The sequence below is a fragment of the Amblyomma americanum genome, chromosome 5 (genome assembly GCF_052857255.1).
Source record: "Amblyomma americanum isolate KBUSLIRL-KWMA chromosome 5, ASM5285725v1, whole genome shotgun sequence".
Lineage (NCBI taxonomy): Eukaryota > Metazoa > Arthropoda > Arachnida > Ixodida > Ixodidae > Amblyomma > Amblyomma americanum.
This window is the reverse complement of record NC_135501.1, coordinates 170,080,671-170,099,884: the sequence shown is the minus strand read 5'-3', so window position 1 is coordinate 170,099,884 and position 19,214 is coordinate 170,080,671. Positions and strand designations below refer to the sequence as shown.

Below are 19,214 nucleotides of genomic sequence, written 5' to 3'. Positions count from 1 at the left end.
AGAAAAATCAAGAGAACGTATTTCTGGTGGCTCGAAACGTGATACAGTAGTGTGCAAAAGAATGTACAATAGGCTATCAATTGTGCACAGTGTAGGACTTTACACTCCATGCCATCGACTCTTGCTTCGGTTGGTGTAAGGTCAAAACATATGACAAAAAGCCCACCTGCTGCGGACTGTTTTTCGGGCATAAGTTTCCCGCACACATGCGCAGATATTACAGCCGCACAAACAATAATTCTCTTATGACTCTTTGACTTAAGTTCTTTCGTTTTATAGCTAAAACATTATTTTCTAGGGATATTCATACGACCTCATCTGAATTTTCATCTCACAACGAGGGCTACAGGGCACGAATCTAGAAATGAATCTGAGCGCGTATCGGCTTAAAAGTGCGTAATATGCGTTTTACATAAACCGGTAAAATTTTCAGATGAATCAGGCAAGTCGAAAGAAAATCATCAAAATGAAATCCAGGGCGTCAACAAATATTACACTGTGTCCATTGTATGCGAGAGTTTGCAAGTCTCACAGTGATAGTAAGGACGCAACCTTCACAAGTGCAACGCAAACAATCGGCTTTCACAAAGCGTGCTTCTGTATATAAGGCCCACAAGTTCAGCAGCGTTAGCTGTAGCGAGCCGAGATCCCGCCTTCGCCAAGGGAAGAAAATCGGCTATGAATTTTGTGAGTGCAATATGCGTACTGCTGGCCGCTTCCTGCATATGCGGTAAGCAATCGCATTATACTAGGTACGGTTTTTTTATGAAAGCTTGACTTCAGCCGTTTCAATTTCAAGTTCTAAGAAATTTATCGTTTTGAGGATATAGAGCCGCGATAACGAAATTCACGTCAGAATAGGAGGAGAATTTGTGTTTTCTCTAGGCTGATGGCAACGAAACATTAACTGGTCTTGTAAATGAAGATAGATTTTTGTAGCGAAATAAACCTAGGAATGATGAGATAGACACCCTGTTCCGTGCTTGGCGTTGAGTGCACCGAACACATGCAACGAAACCAAGGGGAAACAAACTAGTCGGTGCATGAGGGTTTACACTTACCGCTATCTTGGACATTACCTTTAATTGTGAGGCAACTGCGGATTGCTGTAAGATATTTTATGCGCATAATGATAAGTGTGGTATAACCTTCCGATGCGTCGCAAAACCTAGCTTTCTAAATTTGTCCTCCGCTCGCACCCAGTAGTTGAGACTGCCACTGAAAACCAATCGAGTGCGTTTCTCACAACAAATAGGATAAAACCACAAGCTTCCCGAGGGGAAATCTGATATAAATTGACCGCTGTGATACAGTATTTAGACATTGCAAAAACTGCCTAGTGCAGAGCAATGAGTAGTTCAAAGCAAAAGACAGTAGTGAACAGCAATTGGACAACGGAAAGAAGTCAAAGAAACATTAGAAACAAGGGAAATATGGAATGCGTGTGTGTGTGTGTTCGGCAGCCAGAGCCAAGGCCGAAGCCAGAGCCACGGCGCCGCTGATTCGGTCTTGGCTCTGGCTGCCGAAGTGGTTCCAGATGACGGAAGCTCCGGCCCTGTCTGCATTTTATTCTGTTTATTTGTTTACTCTTTATGGTCGGGGCACGCGAATGCACGCGTCTTTAACTTTTGTGTGTAGGGCGATCCCGCCACCGTCTGCTCCTGTGCACCTTACACGCCGCCGCTCTGTTGCCTTGATGGGTAGCCATTATCCCCTCCCGCTCCGTGTTTTCCCCTTTTTTTTTTCCTCTTCCGGGGTCGGCTCCCCGAGGCTGCGGGGTGGGCGGCGGGGGACAGCACGTTTCTCTTTTTTATTTTGTTCCCCTTTTTCCCTTTCTATCTGTATCTTTTCTATTATTCTTTGCCTCCCTTTGTTTCTTTTGTTCGTGTGTCGTACATGTGCGCCAGTGCCAACTCCTTAAGAAGAGGAAGGAGACCCCTGTAACACGTCGACTCAAAATTAATCTATGGCTAAATGAAGCGTTTTCAACTTTGAATTATATATATATATATATATATATATATATATATATATATATATATATATATATATATATATATATATTGTAGTGTGGTAATCTTCATCGATATAACCACTGACATGCGTCGCGTGCTGCCGCTCTCAAGGACGAAGAAGTTGTTCGCTGCCTTGCTCTTTCGCCACGCCTGACGCTTCGCTGCGAGTCTCCCCTGAGCGGCTGGAATCATCTGGGTTCACCGAATAAACACACCCCTACAATTGGTGCAGGTGCTGCTGGGTACGTTCCCGTCCACCCTGGAACTAAGAAGCCGCACGTTACCCTCTGCTTCCAGCATGCCGGATGACACTGCCACGACATCGTCGCCCCTCCCAACCACCGTGCTGTGTTCTGGAGCTCTACGGCAGCGTGATCCGTGCTTCTTCAGTGGCACAGCCGACCAGGACGTCGACGATTGGTTGGCGGCATATGAGCGCGTCAGTAGCTACAACAGATGGGACGACGCTATCAAGCTAAGCAATGTAATCTTTTATCTGACTGACGTGGCGAACCTCTGGTTTCGCAACCATGAGGCAGACCTGCCATCTTGGTCTGCATTTAAAAAGAATTTTGCAGAAGTGTTCGGCCGCCCTGCAGTTCGCAAGCTCCGGGCAGAACAACGCTTGCGTGAGCGCACTCAGCAAGTCGATGAGTCGTTCACTAGTTATATAGAGGACATCGTGGACCTATGCAAGCGTGTCGATCCGCTAATGACTGAAGCGGATAAGATCGAGAACATCATGAAAGGCATCTCTGACGACGCGTGCCAAATGCTCTGGGTAAAAAATCCTGCCACGGTGAGTGACGTGATCAAGCTTTGCCAGAGCTACGACGTGCTTCGTAAGAAGCGCGCTTCTACCCGGCGGTCCGGTGTTAGAGACGACGCCATCTCTACACTTGCGCTGGGCGGTTCTACCCCATCAGAGGACAGCCCTTTACTTCAGCAAATCAAAGCCTTCGTTCGAGAAGAGGTCGCCCGCCAGCTATCGCTGGTCCCTCAGTTACAGGATAGTGGCCGCCTTGTTCCTGACATGGCTCCGTCTTTGGCCCCTACCATACGGCGTGCCGTTCAAGATCACATCGCTGACGTTCTTCCTCCCAGCTCCATGCTCCCGCCCAGCCCTGTGCTGCCGCCCAGCCCCGTGCCAGCGCAAGTAACGGCACCACTGACTTACGCCCAAGTTGCGGCCAGGCCGCTCATGCCATCAGCATCTCTTTCCTACCAGGCCGCTCCTTCCAACCTTCCTTCGCCTTTGCCTGGGTCTGCATTCCATGTCCCTATTCCAAGGGTACGCCAACGCCCTACGAACCCTTGGCGTACCGCGGACAACCGACCAATCTGCTACTCTTGCGGGCTGCCGGGCCATGTCGCACGCCTTTGCCGCCAACGCCTTCCACCTTCTCGACCTGAACTATGGAACTACTCCTACAATACAGACCAGCCCTCGCCGAGAAATCCGCCCAGTTCCGAATTTGTATCTCGTGACAATCAAACGTACACAGCTCGCCGATCACCTTCCCCTCGTCGCCGTTCCCCGTCCCCACTCCGACGTTCTACCGGCACCGTTGAGGGAAACTAACAGTCGCAGTTCCCGGGGCAAGAACTGCGCTTGGTTCGAACTCTTCAAGTCCTCGGTGTTCTCCCACTAACGTAATTCAAGTGTTTGTCGACGGCGTCGCAGTACTCGCTCTAGTCGACACGGGCGCTGCCGTATCAGTCATCAGTGAAGCTCTTTGCCGTCGTCTTCGTAAGGTGACCACCGCACTTTCCGACTTTTCGCTTCGCACCGCCTCATCACAGCGCATTCATCCCTCAGCGGCGTGCACGGCCCGTGTTCTCATCGAAGACGTCTTATACACCATCGAGTTTATTGTACTGTCTCGCTGCTCACACGACATCATCCTGGGCTACGATTTCCTTTCCACTCATCATGCCGTTATTGACTGCGCCCGCGCGGAAGTTTCCTTTTTACCTCTTTGTGATACCGTCTTGTGTGACGTCCCTACCCGGCCTGCAAAACTCCTCGTCGCCAGTGACACAGACATTCCTCCATTTTCTGCTGCCCTCGTTCCACTCTCCTGTGAAAGCGTTATTAGTTCGACTGTCTTCTTCACACCTTCCGACGCCGCTTCACGCCATCCCTGCCTCCTGCTTCCATTTGCGGTCCTCAAGATCGAAGATGGCCTTAGTGCAATGTACGTCTCAAATCCATTTTCGTGCCCGTCCGTCCTGCTACGCGGCGAGTGTCTCGGTCGTATTGAAGAACTTGATCCCGCGCTTGTAAATACTCTTCCTGCAACGCCTACTTCATTAGACGTTAATGTGCTCAGCTCTTGCGATACAGCGACCGCTTCGACGCCACCCGATGTTCTTCAACAAGCTATTGACGCAGATCTCCCACCCGCACAACGCGATCAACTCGCTGCTCTTCTACAGAACTTCACTTCTGCCTTCGACCTTCCTCACACTGCTCTGGGTCGCACGTCTGTCGTTACGCACGCAATCGACACTGGTACAAACGCACCTTTACGACAGCGTCCTTATCGCGTGTCGGCCTCTGAGCGCCAAGTCATTGCTGACAACGTGGACGACATGCTTCGCCGGGGCGTCATACAGCCATCTAACAGTCCATGGGCTTCTCCGGTTGTTTTGGTCACCAAGAAAGATGGTTCCATCCGGTTTTGCGTCGATTACCGTAGGCTTAACAAAATCACGCGCAAAGATGTCTATCCTTTGCCGCGAATCGACGACGCCTTGGACTGTTTACAGGGAGCCGAGTATTTCTCCTCTTTGGATTTGCGCTCCGGCTACTGGCAGGTACCGATGGCTGATAATGACCGCTCGAAAACTGCCTTTATAACACCGGATGGATTATACGAGTTCAACGTTATGCCCTTTGGCCTCTGCAATGCCCCGGCTACTTTCGAGCGCCTGATGGACACTGTTCTTCGTGGACTCAAGTGGCAGACCTGTCTTTGTTATCTGGACGACATCGTAGTTTTTTCTGCCGACTTTTCTTCTCACCTTCTCCGCCTAAAGGATGTCCTCACGTGTCTCGCCGGCGCTGGGCTTCAGTTGAATTTGAAGAAGTGCCACTTTGCCGCTCGAAAACTCACAATTTTAGGCCACGTAGTTTCTAAGGACGGCATTCTTCCCGACCCCACCAAACTTCGCGCAGTTGCAGAGTTCCCGAAGCCAACCTCCCTGAAGCAGCTTCGGAGCTTTATCGGCCTCTGCTCCTACTTTCGACGTTTCATCTTGAACTTCGCCTCTATCATCGCTCCTCTGACCCAGCTCCTTGCCGGCAGCTCCGACCTTTCCGCCTGGACTCCAGCCTGCGATAAAGCCTTTGACACTTTACGCCGCCTTTTGGTTTCGCCGCCCATTCTACGCCACTTTGATCCGGCTGCGCCTACGGAGATCCACACTGATGCCAGCGGTATTGGGCTTGGTGCCGTCCTTACCCAACGTAAGCCTGGTTACAGCGAGTATGTTGTGGCATACGCCAGCCGAACATTGACAAAGGCAGAATCTAATTATTCAGTCACAGAAAGGGAATGTTTGGCCATTATTTGGGCTATCGGAAAATTTCGTCCTTATGTGTATGGTCGACCGTTTTACGTTGTGACCGATCACCACGCTTTGTGCTGGCTTGCCTCTCTGAAAGACCCATCCGGTCGCCTTGCTCGCTGGGCTCTTCGTCTCCAGGAGTTTGACATTCATGTCATTTATCGATCAGGGCTGAAGCATACGGACGCGGATGCTCTTTCCCGCTCGCCATTGCCTAGAGATAATTCGTCTGACCACGTCTGTGCCTACGATATGTCGACTCTTACAACTATCGACATGGCTACCGAGCAGCGGAATGACCCCTGGATCAATGCACTTTTGAATTTTCTCTCAAGTCCTACTCCCGGTCATTCCTCCAAAGCGCTCGTCCGCCAAGCACACCACTTCTCCATTCGTGACGGTCTTCTCTATCGCCGCAATTATTTGCTTGATGGACGGAAGTGGCTTCTAGTCATCCCGCGTCATCTCCGCGCCGACATTTGTGCTGCGTACCATGGTGACCCACAATGTGCTCACGGTGGCGTATTGAAAACCTACACACGCCTACGTCTGCGATTTTACTGGCGTGGAATGTACCGCTTCGTAAGACATTTCGTGCGCGCTTGCGAATCTTGTCAACGCCGAAAAACTCCTCAGAAGTCCTCTGTTTCGTTGCAGCCGTTACCCTGCCCTGCTCGTCCGTTTGACCGCGTTGGCATAGATCTCTATGGCCCTCTTCCGACTACTCCTGCTGGAAACCGGTGGATTATTGTGGCAGTAGACCATCTGACTCGCTACACTGAAACATCACCGTTACCCTCTGCCTCTGCAAGAGACGTTGCTTTGTTCATTCTCAACAACTTGATTCTTCGCCACGGGACTCCGAAGGAACTGCTCAGTGACCGCGGACGCGTTTTCTTGTGCGACGCTCTCGAGGCCCTACTGAAAGAATGTCGCATCATTCATCGCACCGCTACTTCTTACCACCCTCAGACGAATGGCCTGACAGAACGCTTCAACCGTACTCTGAGTGACATGCTGGCCATGTACGTCAACGACGCTCATTCCAACTGGGACCACGTTCTTCCCTTCGTAACCTACGCGTACAACACTGCGATACAGACCACCACTGGATTCTCTCCCTTTTTTCTTCTTTACGGGCGCGAGCCAACCTGCACAATGGACGCGCTTTTTCCCTACCGCCCTGATGTTTCTGAATCGACGCCACTCTCGGACGCCGCCCAGTATGCAGAAGAATGCCGTCAGCTCGCTCGTTCGCTCACAAAGGAAAATCAATGGCAACAAAAACACCATCGTGACACTGGTGAGGCGCCTTCATATGCGCCCAACTCCCTGGTGTGGCTCTGGGTTCCTGCCACAACCGCCGGCCTGTCCAAGAAGCTTCTTGCTCGGTATCACGGTCCATACCGAGTGCTTCAAAAAACATCTCCTGTGAACTACGTAGTTGAGCCCGTTACGCCATCTGCGGACTTGCGTCGCCGTGGACGCGAAATAGTTCATGTGGACCGAATCAAGCCCTACTACGATCCGTCTGTCCTTTCGGCACCATGAGTCGCCAGGATGGCTCCTTCTCTGCCCGGGGGGAAACTGTAGTGTGGTAATCTTCATCGATATAACCACTGACATGCGTCGCGTGCTGCCGCTCTCAAGGACGAAGAAGTTGTTCGCTGCCTTGCTCTTTCGCCACGCCTGACGCTTCGCTGCGAGTCTCCCCTGAGCGGCTGGAATCATCTGGGTTCACCGAATAAACACACCCCTACAATATATATATATATATATATATATATATATATATATATATATATATATATATATATATATATATATACTTCGTTTAAGGAAACGTTTTTATTTTACTCGACACTTTGATCGGAGGGCTGATCGTTTTCCAAGAAAGATCATACAGTGCATTGACGCGTCTTCTTATAGCATGGGACTTGACACACACACAGGCACACACACGCCCGTACACTATATATATATATATATATATATATATATATATATATATATATATATATATATATATATATATATATATATATATATATATATATATATATATATATATAGTGCTGACGCACTGTCAAGCCGCTGCTAAGAGCAGCGGTGGTTCACTTCCCCATAGTCAGCGAGCACGCTCCGTTTTCCCGAAACGCCGTTGAGAGCGCTGCAATATGGTAGCGCACGAGCGCAGTCATGTGGTATTTTTTTCATATTTCGCGGGCTTTCTTTAGATGCCGGAAGAGGCCCCGTAGGAGATACGATGCTACTATAAAGTAGATCGGTTGCTTCTAAATCTGTTCTACAACCTAACGTAACGCTCTTGGCACTGATATGAACATTTGAAATTTGGCATAATTGATCTTACTTAATTACCTAATTAGGCGGAATATTAAAAATATTCTGATTAATGCCACATGATGGCAAACAATGTATCGTTGGCCTCAGCGGGCTGCGGTTTACCGCTTTTTTTTTAATCCTTATTGGTTCAAGTTACGTGGAACACACTGTTCATATATATATATATATATATATATATATATATATATATATATATATATATATATATATAATATATATATATATATATATATATATATTCTAGGAACCAACTCAACCTGTCAGATGGCAGCTTAATTCTTCGCGAGAGGCTGATTGGGAAGAGCATTCTGGGTCGCAACCCAAGTGCCGCCGATGGTAGCACATGACATTCAAGGGCAGTTGTGCATCGGTTGACCACTGCACCACTTCGTCAGCAGTGGCATCAGGACTCCCAGAGATCTATGAATGTAAAGAAGAGATTGATCAATATGAACATTACCTCTCAAAGCTATCCGAGCAACTGTCATATGTGAACACTGTATCTGTCCACTGGAACCCAAGTGAAAAATGAACTGCTAGCTAGAGCGCCTATTTCACATTTGGTCTGGCAACGGAAAAGGGCCATCATTAGTTACTTGTGCTGCCACGCTTTAACAAACATATTTGACTAATTTCGACTGTGAGACGAGATATTTATTCGAGAGTTTTCATGACACAAATTATACAAATTATAAATGAGTGCTTGAAGGGTCCTTACAGTGAAGATATACTACGTAAATCATTGTGTCTAATGGAATAATTCATGTTCTTCCCCAATTTTTGCACCGCATATTACAAAGCAGATGTTTCATAGATGGTTTCTTAGGTTGTTTTTTTTTTGCAAAAATATTTTGAATACATCGCTTCTCTGATTCCTTCTCTTTGATTATACTTCACACAATTTGCAGTGAAAAAGGAGATCTTTAATATATTACGTTCTCCTCGCACATAGAAAAGCGCTGCATAATTTCTTTTCCATGGATTCACGAAGTAACATTTCCTTACGAACAACATTCATTGGTCTCTCGTATATTTCTAAACTATTCATACTATCGCCAGTGTGGTGCGGCGCATGATATTGTTACGACGAAGTGGCAGTGGAATACGAAGTGGCCTCTCGCGTGAAAGGAAGAACGAAGAAGAGGAGTTTAATGTGACTCCCTGTTCGTGTTGGTGCCACCTGCTAGGAACTCTTCATTCTACGCCTCTACACCTCTAAATTGTACTTTCCCGTAACATTGTGAATACAGCTATCGGCCCTTATGGGGGACATGATCGACTGGTTTTTGGAACTAAATGCTACAGTGTTCTTGCTAACTTTCTTCCTCCAGCGGCCGGCAAGAGTACTCCCGGCTATTGCAAGCGCCCGGCGGAAACTGGACCGTGCAGGGCTCGCATTCCTAAATGGGGTTATGAGCAAAAATCTGGACTCTGCAAGTATTTTATCTACGGTGGCTGTGGCGGGAACAAAAACCGGTTTGATTCTGAGAAAGACTGTCTGGGAACCTGTTTCCGTAAGTACCCCTTAAACGCCGAAGACTTTCTAGGAATAAGGAAACTCGTGGTTCAACAATTCAGCCTGCTCACTCATCAGTTCATATTCACGCCGCGGAAGGCATACACATAGCACGGTTAGCATCTCAATGAATTGCAATAAAGCTGTCGCAAAGAAAGTGCTTGGAAATTCGTGCCCTGGAAGCAGCCTCTTGATTCGGAGTTTCTGCAGTCATCTAACAGGCACTTATAAGATTTAGAACAACTAGCATGTCAAACAGCCAAGTATCGATGTCTTCTGGCCACTCAGAGACGCTAATTAGCATTTCGCTTTCTCCAACGATTGCAAAAGCATTCCTTTTTGTAAGTGAAAGGGGTCACAGAGCCAAGCTTTTGCATCTTTAGTCGGATGTTTGACTCCGGAGGAAAATTTATATCACCCCTCTCGAGCTGAACACTCCGAGAAAATTTGCACCCTTTTGCCGCACAGATTTCAGCAATTTCTTATAAGCGCACGGGTCTTGATGGTCTAAATAAGACTACGGATAGCAATGTCTGCAGTCGTAAACAGTGCTTGCACTACTTTGAGGGCGAAATTTGAAGAGTGTGAACAGTACAACAGGGTATATTTTTTGGCACAAAAGGTAGAATAATTGTCATAATGAGGCTTCCAAAAGGACATGCAGTGCGCCCAACAGATAACTGACCTCTTCTATGGAATTCGCGCAGAAAGAAACAAGGAATGAATTAAAAAACGTCTGCAAAATTCAGAGAGGAATTTGCTAATGTTGGAAGATTTCTGGGGCGGCAGGCGAAGCAATGGAATAATTACAACTTACAAAGATCTGTTGTACATTTTCTTCGTGAAGAAAATTTTCAAGACGCCGGAAAAAATTGTATCCGAAAATAAATTTCAGGGCATGGCCATTCAAAATAGCTGGTGATATATGGCTTTGGCGGCAAGAATTTTTTCCAGCCGGCAACTTCAAGCCGGCTGGTGGCATGGCACAAGTCATCAAGACGCCATATAGCCCTCCTTGCGCAGCCCTTTGAAAATCACCTGGATCGACAGTCTTTGCAGTACTAATTGAGCAAGGCTAACACGTGCCTCCTATCTGCTTCGTAAACCTCACTCGTCGCAGTTATAGGCTCATTGTTTCAGGCAACAAACATTCAGTTTTAATTATACAGTTAACAAGGCTTCTAAGGTTAGAATTAGATTAATTTCTGTTATACAGTGCAGGTCTTACAATCGCTGTAGTATGTAATGGACATTTGAACGTCACTTTCGTACACTAATGTAATTTATAACAAACAATTATAGTTTAAAATTGAGAAAAGCAGTATGTTGCAATATTAAAATTAAGTATTTTTACGCCGGAGCATTCCCAATCGTTCGCAAATGTTGGCTGTGAACAATGGCAACCCTCAAAAAACGAGTATTTACACTTCTTTTTTAACATTACATTATCACTTCAAAATTGATGAACCAGTAAATATTATACGCAGGCAACCGACCTTTCGTGCCTTGATAGGAAGCTTACATGTCTTCTAGAAGGAAGTGCTATAATACACAGCTATCCACGCGTATGTCTGCAAAAATGAAAGATGACACCCTGTTATGGCGCATTAAAGGCCATTGTGAAATGCCTGTGACCAGCGCTTAAACATTAAAAGAAGAGAACGTCATGTTCATTTCGGTCGTTAGAGAAAATTACTAGCGATAATGATATTTTATCCGCAACCACTGCTGCTGAAAAGGAATAACTGAGCTTACCTGCTTGGTTGGCGGATGGGAAAACTCGCCATAAGTGCTTGCCTCGAGCTAGGAAAGAGTCTTACGTGTCGATACGTTATTTTCTATGTGAACCAGAATCATTGGTTGTAGCAGAAAGCTCCAGTCCTGCATTACATCAAGCTTTATCAACCGTTTCGTCCAGACACGTAGTATATAGCCCTCCTGCGTACGTTATCGACAGCAAGTGGCCATTCGCAGTTGCGCTCATTCATTTCACTTCAAGGTTATTATTTTTCAGTGAGAAACTGGGGAGAGGAATATATTATGGGAGCAGCCAAAAGAGCGGTAATGAAGAAGAATGATTTCTCGATATGCTTAGGGTAGATTTCACGTCAAGAACAGTCAGACGCTGTAGGAGAATCGGTGCTCGATACAAAGATTTCCGGCGAAAATGACAACCTTATGAGTGACTTAGTGTTGCTCGGGAGTAGTACAATTATTCTGTAGGTCGCAATGAGCCTCCCACTTGGCAGCTCGTTTTCATGTGGTGAAACGCAGGCGTGGTCGAGTGTTTCAACTTCACCGAAGTCATGGCTCTATGCATCTACTTATCACCCGTACGTTGCATCCGAAGCGTAAGGAAAGCAAAAGTGTACACTGACCCGAGAGAACTAATTCTTAAAGCGCTACTTGGTTCCGAGTAGCGGACATATCTATCTCATATTTCAAAGGCATGCAGACAGCTGGTAAGAAAAGGACAGAGTTCTGGAGTAAGTTTACAGCTTGAAGCAAGGAATTGAGATAGTCCAAGTGTGGTTAACTGGTAAACGTCATACATTGGATTTAAATATTGCTTCGCTTTACACTCGCACCTACTCTGCGCTCTTCGCAACTTGAGAGCTCCTTGAGGGTGCAAAAGGTACGAGCTATTGCAACGGTAATACGAAATCGGCCGCGTGTCGAATACAGCCAAAACAGCAGTGCTGTGGCTAATATTTTTTGTGCTTAATCACATCTATAATTTGGCTTTACTTACAGCGAGAAGTAACCCGCAATTGACCTGTAGCGGGCCGCGGAGTCGCAAAACATGCACGAAGCCTACGCTGCGCTGGCGCTTCGACGAAGAGGAGGGCGTCTGCGTTCGTTTTTGGGATGGTGGCTGCAGAGGAATTCGTAATAGCTTTGCTAGTTGCCAGAAATGCATGGGCACCTGCACCAGTAAGTTCTTTGTGTTACCTGCCCCCTCCTCCTTAAAACCGTACGCGCTGAGTTTCCTTGTAGCGTTAAGGTATTATTTATTAGTGAGTAATTAAAATCTTAGTGCACCTGGTGGAGAAAAGTGCAGAAAATATGGGAACAATAGGGTTTAAAAAAACTAAGCACGCAGCGGCGAAACGCTCTATTCAAATCTCGTGTCCCGCGGTGTATGAATGAAAAAATTCTCATATTTGAGCACGTACCCACACCCAAGGCGATGTGATACACAAAGATGGCCCGAGGACGCTGAAGTGACCTATTAACGCTATCGTGTCATACCATTCACATGAAGCTTAAGTGTCCTCTCAAGTTTTTCTAAATACCTTGTATAAACGATTAGCTCCATAGCGCCTATTAGGCATAAATGCATCTCACAAAAGACACAAAACGCTTCCTCAGAAACGTTCAATCGTATTATGTACGGAGATAAAACATTATTTTAGAACTGTGTGAAGTGACCAGCTATTTCACGAACTGCATAGCCATACGCCAGCGATCGGTGTGGGGCGGTCTTACTTATTCTACTTCTCCAAAGGCTTCTACGAAGTCAAAATATGCTGAACATCCAAGCGATGTCTTAGAAGTGTAAGAGGATCAAGTGGTGGCAGTTCTCATGCGGCATCAATGAATGCAGTCTCTATATGAAGCGTAATGTTCCTGAAAGAATTCGTGCAGAGAAGTGGAAGTCCTATGATTATTTAAAGGCGCCAGACAAAACGCGGGAACGCACCTACACATACAAAGCAGCGTCGCTTCAATCCAGCTCTGCTCGAAGTACTGCACAAGGCACGCGCGAGTAACCTAAACTATGCTTAGAGCTCGTGTGAACCCACATGAGCAGTTATATTTTCACGACGCCTAAAGTTTCTGGACTAGTTCATTCTGTAACTTGTGACTACAGTCGGAATACTGGTTTGGTTTGGTTTGGTTTGGTTTATAGGGTTTAACGTCCCAAAGCGACTCGGGCTATGAGGGACGCCGTACTGAAGGGCTCCGGAAATATCGACCACCTGGGGTTCTTTAACGTGCACTGACATCGCAGTGTACACGGGCCTCTAGAATTCCGCCTCCATCGAAATTCGACCTCTGCGGCCGGGATCGAACCTCCGTCTTTCGGGTCAGCAGCTGAGCACCATAACCACTGAGCCACTGCGGCGGCTACAGTCGGAATACTATCGGCGTTGGTTTGTCCTCGAGCTTTGAATATGTAGTGGGATCTTATTTCACGTTAAACGTGCTGTTTCAGCAGTCCTGCACGTTGTTCAGAATCAAATTCAAAGAGCATGGTTTTCTGCCGAATTACTGTCTGTTTTTGGTCGCCCCCATGGTACCTTTACTTATTATAAATACCAATTTGAAGCGCTGCCATTATTCTCGTGTTCTGAGCGCTGTCGTGCACAAAAGATGCCACGTGCCCAGTTCTGAAAGAACCAAGTTTTACTCGCGAAAACAAATATTGTGCACCTAAGTAAAAAGCACGTGCGAACATACTGAAACGATGAAATCTGCAAAAATACCCGCATGGAACAAAATAATGCAGCACAAAACGATGAAAGTTTAGAAAAATAACGAAGAAGTCATAAAAAGGTGCGATTAAGTTAGAGAAGAAAAATATTCAAATAAAGCCCTCTACATTTTGTTAGAGAGCATCGCAAATAGAAGCTTTTATCAGAATAGTAGCCAAAAGATAATATCTTATCTGCTTTTATCAGAATAGTAGCCAAAAGATAATATCTTATCTGTGCGCAGAGAATAAATATGTGACGCAAATAATAGGTAAGCTTCAGAATTAATTAGCTAGAAATGATTTGACGCTTTTTAAGTCTACTACAGTTTTTGAAAGACTTCTTTGTGTAGGCACGACCGTTAAGTAGCTACACGCCAAGCCAGTTTGCCTCACCACAAAGGGAAGTAAAAATGTGTACGATAATAATATTCTATATTTGTGTACACTAATAACTGATTTCACATAAGATCATGCAGTGGTTGGCAGGGCGACATCTTCGCTCCACCTAATATTTCATGTGGTGCTGCATGAATGCTGGCAAGAATGTATCAGCAGTAATTTTGTATTAACGACATCGCCCACCACTAACAAAACTAAAATATACTTGTTTAACTTGCATTTTCTTGTCTAGATTTCGATGCAGTGAAGTACTGCAAGCTGGTCCGCAATACAATGACGGGGAACAACGCTGCGACAAACAGAGCTGTGTGAGAGCCAGGGTTGGCACGACCTACCTCTGAAGGCGCAGCTCAGAAGCCAAACGAATAGAGTGGCTCTCTTCCTACTTCTGGAAGTTATTCGCAGCAAATTTCACTATACGATGATTTGGAGGAATAAATTGGGCCTGCCTAATACTTGTTTTTCTATCAATCAAATGAAATGCCTGCCTTGAGTCTACGAAATTTAAAACATTTACAGCAAAAAGAATGGGAGCAACTGAAATAAAAACGAAGAAGATCGCTTAGATTATATACGCTGTATCGACATGGCAATACATTTGCAAAGTTTCTGCAACCAGTATGAATCTGAGCATCTCTTCACGAAGAAGCTGGCAGTGGCGCAGGACGTAGCGCTCGTGCTAGGCTAGAAGCCATTAAATCGTTTCATTGCCATCTGTCATCTCGTCTGCTTCTTCCGCTGGCCAACACGTAACATTTGGCGTGGGGTGCTGGGGAATCATCGGCATCCGCATCCTGGAGCTCGGCGTCCTGCGTCAGCCTTGTTCGTCGGCCGTGTGCACATGGTCCGCACCGTCCGGCTGTGCCCCAACACGCCAGGCCAGAACCGACATCGCCGCTCACACCAGCCCCGTCGCCTGTCCCGACCAGAAGACAGGACGAAATGAAAACGCTACCGTCACCAGGGCCTATGTCCCCACCGACCCGAGACGCTGCCCAAATGAGAGAACACCGCCCCCTCCCTATGCCGTTCGGTGCGTCCAAGGGCCTCGGCCGTAGGCTCCTTGAGACCTGTGGCCCTGAAGCTTCGCGCACCAGGAATCATTCGTCCGTCTCTTTCGTCGTGGCAGCCAGCACTTCACTTTATTATTACTGCTCTAAAATGCTCTGAACCCTGTCACCATTTTGCGCGTCTCTGTCACCGATCGGGACGACCGCTCGGCGGCCCGGGTAGTGAGTGTGACCTAGACGCTGAAGCTGGCAGTGGCGCGGAACGGAGCGTTCCGCGCTCAGCCAGCGTCCTTAAATCACCTCTCTGCCATCGTTCATCGTGCCTAATCTTCGGCTGGCCGCCAAAACAATATTTTTATGTTGTGCAGGTCTCCGGGCACATCTGTCCGGCCAGGGGATCTATTTATTTATTTATTCATAATGTGAAATCGCTTTACTCCGCGCAGGAATTAGTGGAAAATAAAAGATTATGGAAAGACACCAACCATAGACATTGTACTATAGCTCCATTATGATAAGGAAATTAAATGAAAGCCACACCGCAAAGCTCTCAGTTCAGCAAGACATTTCCTCATTCACGCTATCAACTACAGAGTAGGGTAATTTATTACACTGGGTAAATGTTTCGATTGAAAATGACAAATTAAATGTATTATGTTCTTGAATCAATTTTTTTTTCATTTTTACAAAGTTGACGTTCGCAGCAAACAGAAGTAATGTACTCAAGATTATTGATTGTGATTGTACTGTCGTATATTCGTTAAATAATTTCAATCTCAAGCAAGGCAGAAATGTGGGCTAGCTGGTTGCACATTTGATGGTGATAACACGCCACACAAGGAAAACGACGACCTAAACGCCGATTTATTTGTCGTTTTCCTTGTGTGGCACAATATTACCACTAAAGTTGAATCCGCAACACTCCGCCGTTTAGATCCTCGGCCCCTTACTGAAGCCAAAATTCTCGGTCCTTGGAGTAAGCCTTCATCGCAGAGGAAAGCCTTGAAGGCATTTTTAAAGTTCTTGAAGGACTCAGGACTGAGCGCAAGATTGTGAACAATCAATGTGTGCCCTATGTACCCTGCAAGTAAAGGCCAACGGACACGTGGAAAAGTGATCATATACCTTTGTTCTCTCCCTTTTCGATCTCTCCCTCTGTTCCCCTTCCCACGTGTAGGGTAGCATACCGGGCGCTGCCTAGTTAACTTCCCTGCCTTTCCGTCTTTCTATCTCTCTCCGGCACCAATTTAAGGCGCAATAAATGTTTCTGCGAGGAAGACACAGAAGAAAGCATATACAAACTTTGTCCGTGAAGTTTCGAGTTATTTTCCATCTCTAGAAATGATTCCCCTAAACAAATGATGGTGCGTATGTGTAGCGCCATCTTTTCGGGCTAACCTCAGTTATTTATGCTAAACGCTGTGGCAGCCACTCGATGGCACTACATGTAGAAAAATTCATTGTCACTAGTTGGCCGCGCATTCCACTGTGGGTGAATGTGGTGAGATGGACGCCCACCTCGAAGAGCGTGTAAACATAAAATTCTGTGTGAAGCTTGGCAAGACAGCCACACAGACGTATGAGCTCCTTCGTGACGCTTACGGCAAAGAGAGAGAGAGAAAGGAAAAAACTTCATTTGGTCCATTAAAGGTTTAGCGTTCGGTCTTCGTCTGCATCGCTGCAGACTCCTGACCTTCAAAGCAGGATTGGGCCCCTAGTCCAGGGCTCCACTGAGGCGCTGCTTCGCTTACGTGCTGCACCATTGCCCTTTGGGTGGCGAGCTCGCAGCTGGTTAGCCGGCTCTCCCACGGCTCCGCACTAGTTGGCGAAGGCTACAAATGGGAACATTCATTAACCCACATATACTTAGCAAAATGTATCCTACACAGTATAGGAACACATGCCCGTGGTGCGGGGCAACCCTCACGCTTTACCATATAACCTGGGAGTGTAAGCGAAACTACACGTTCCACCAACCCAAAACCCCGAGTACAGCAAAGAGTGCGAGTTTTCGAGTGGCACAAGAGGTTCGTTTCAGGGAGAACGTCGGTGGAAGACGACACAAGGCAGGGGCGCCCTTCAACATTACGGAATGAAAACAACGTGGCTCGGATCAGGGAAATCGTACAGGAAGACCTCACCATTACAGTCAACATGCTATCAGGTGCTCTCGACACTAGTAAGACAATTGTCACCAATTTTTGCGTGAGAACTTGGGGAAACGAAAGCTTAATGCCAGACATGTGCCGCCCTCCCTCACATGGGACCAGAAGGACACGCGGCCATCAGTGAGCGCTGATTTGCTCTTCAAGGCAGAGAAGGATGATGCATTCGTCGACAGCATCATTGCTGAAGACGAATTATGGTGTTTTCAATAGGATCCTCGAAAAGGAGGCAGAGAGCCGAATAGCGGTCCACAAGCTCTCCGCAAGTCCACAAGAAAGGTGCGGCGAAAGAAGAGCAAAACAAAGACGATGCTGATGTTTTTTTCGATGCCAGAGGTGTCATACACCACGAGTTGGTCCCACAGGGGCAGACGGTGAATCAGGAGTTTTATATCCGCGTGCTCCAGCACATGCCTGATGCACTGCGGAGCCATTGCCCTGAGTTATGGTCATCTGGTAAATGGAGCCTTATCCACGATAACGAAAGGCCGCACACTGCTCTCGGCGTGACAAAATTTCTCGCCAAGCACACCATTACTGTACTTCCCGATTCTTCATACCCGCTTGACCTCTCCCCTTGCGATTTTTTCCTGTTTCCTCGTGTGAAGAGAGCCCTAAAAGGTCGCTGTTTGGGGAGCGTGGAGGCCATTCAAGACGCCACGACAAAAGAGCGTACAGCCCTGCCAAATAAGTGTTTTCCAACTGTTTCCAAGACCTCAAGAAGCGTTGAAAGCTGTGTATAGACTGCAAGGGAGACTATCTCGAAGGGTCGCTGCAAAAATTATTTCAATGTTGAAGGCATTTTTTTAATAGACATAGTCTCGGAACTTTACGGACAAAGGTTGTAAGAAACGAATCACCTAAGGTGGCGTTTTGTGGCCATTGGTGTAACGTAACGAAGTGATGCAGCGCGAGAGTGACAGGATACAGGCACACACCGAGACGAGTACTGACTTTATACTAGACACTTTATTTCTAGAGAGGGGCAAAGAAACAGGAAGGGCAATAAAAGGCCGTGAGTACAAGGCTGCAAGATCTATATAAATAAAAAATATATAACAAATAATTATATCACCACAAAATGCAAGAGGAAATTCACCGCATGAGTGACATGTCTACTCACAAGGCCTGCTACAAAAGTTGACACCAAGTTTCTTTATATCCCCCTGTACGGTTGATTCCTTTTTTCTGCAACTGTTCTCTCCTTCTTCGGTTTTTTTCTCGCATAGCGCAAGGGTTTCCATAGTGGTTACTATAGTGCTTCATCTTCCTAATATAACGCATACATACTACTGCTGTTTTTTGTGATAATTCCCCCTACATTTGTGCACAAACGTCGGCGCTATAGATATTGAAATTTATGAATATGAATCCAGTCCTCAACATCTTGAACGTCGATGTTGCTGAAGACTCGGGGGTCCTGGTAGCGAAGCATTCCGGAACAAGCAACAGAAGGAGCCGGAGCTGTTGCTGCCGGAGTCGGTCATCAAGGTAGGGAGCCGACGGCTGCTGAGCTCCAGGGTGTGCAGATAGGATCGAGACCCGCGACTTCCACCAAGTATACGGCCGGATTTAACACAATGTAGCCGTCATAAACGGAGCATTGTGGTTTACTGGTTTGGCAGCTCGTAGTCTGTCGGGCAGCCATGCAACACGTCTTCGTCTGCCTCAAGCCGTTCGCCTCAACTTCTT

At 46.7% G+C, this 19,214-nt stretch overlaps 1 protein-coding gene across 2 annotated transcripts; it reads left to right on the top strand.

Moving 5' to 3' along the window:
• The first annotated feature begins 381 nt into the window (after positions 1-381).
• Positions 382-14,953, top strand: LOC144133015 (isoinhibitor K-like). Of its 2 annotated transcripts, XM_077665803.1 has the most exons (4): positions 382-730; positions 9,284-9,466; positions 12,223-12,402; positions 14,580-14,953. In XM_077665803.1, the coding sequence occupies exons 1-4, from the start codon at positions 679-681 to the stop codon at positions 14,657-14,659; spliced, it is 495 nt and encodes a 164-aa protein (XP_077521929.1). In that variant the 5' UTR covers positions 382-678; the 3' UTR covers positions 14,660-14,953. The 2 variants fall into 2 exon arrangements, with proteins under 2 accessions (XP_077521929.1, XP_077521930.1); XM_077665804.1 differs by lacking the exon at positions 12,223-12,402.
• The last annotated feature ends 4,261 nt before the right edge of the window (positions 14,954-19,214 follow it).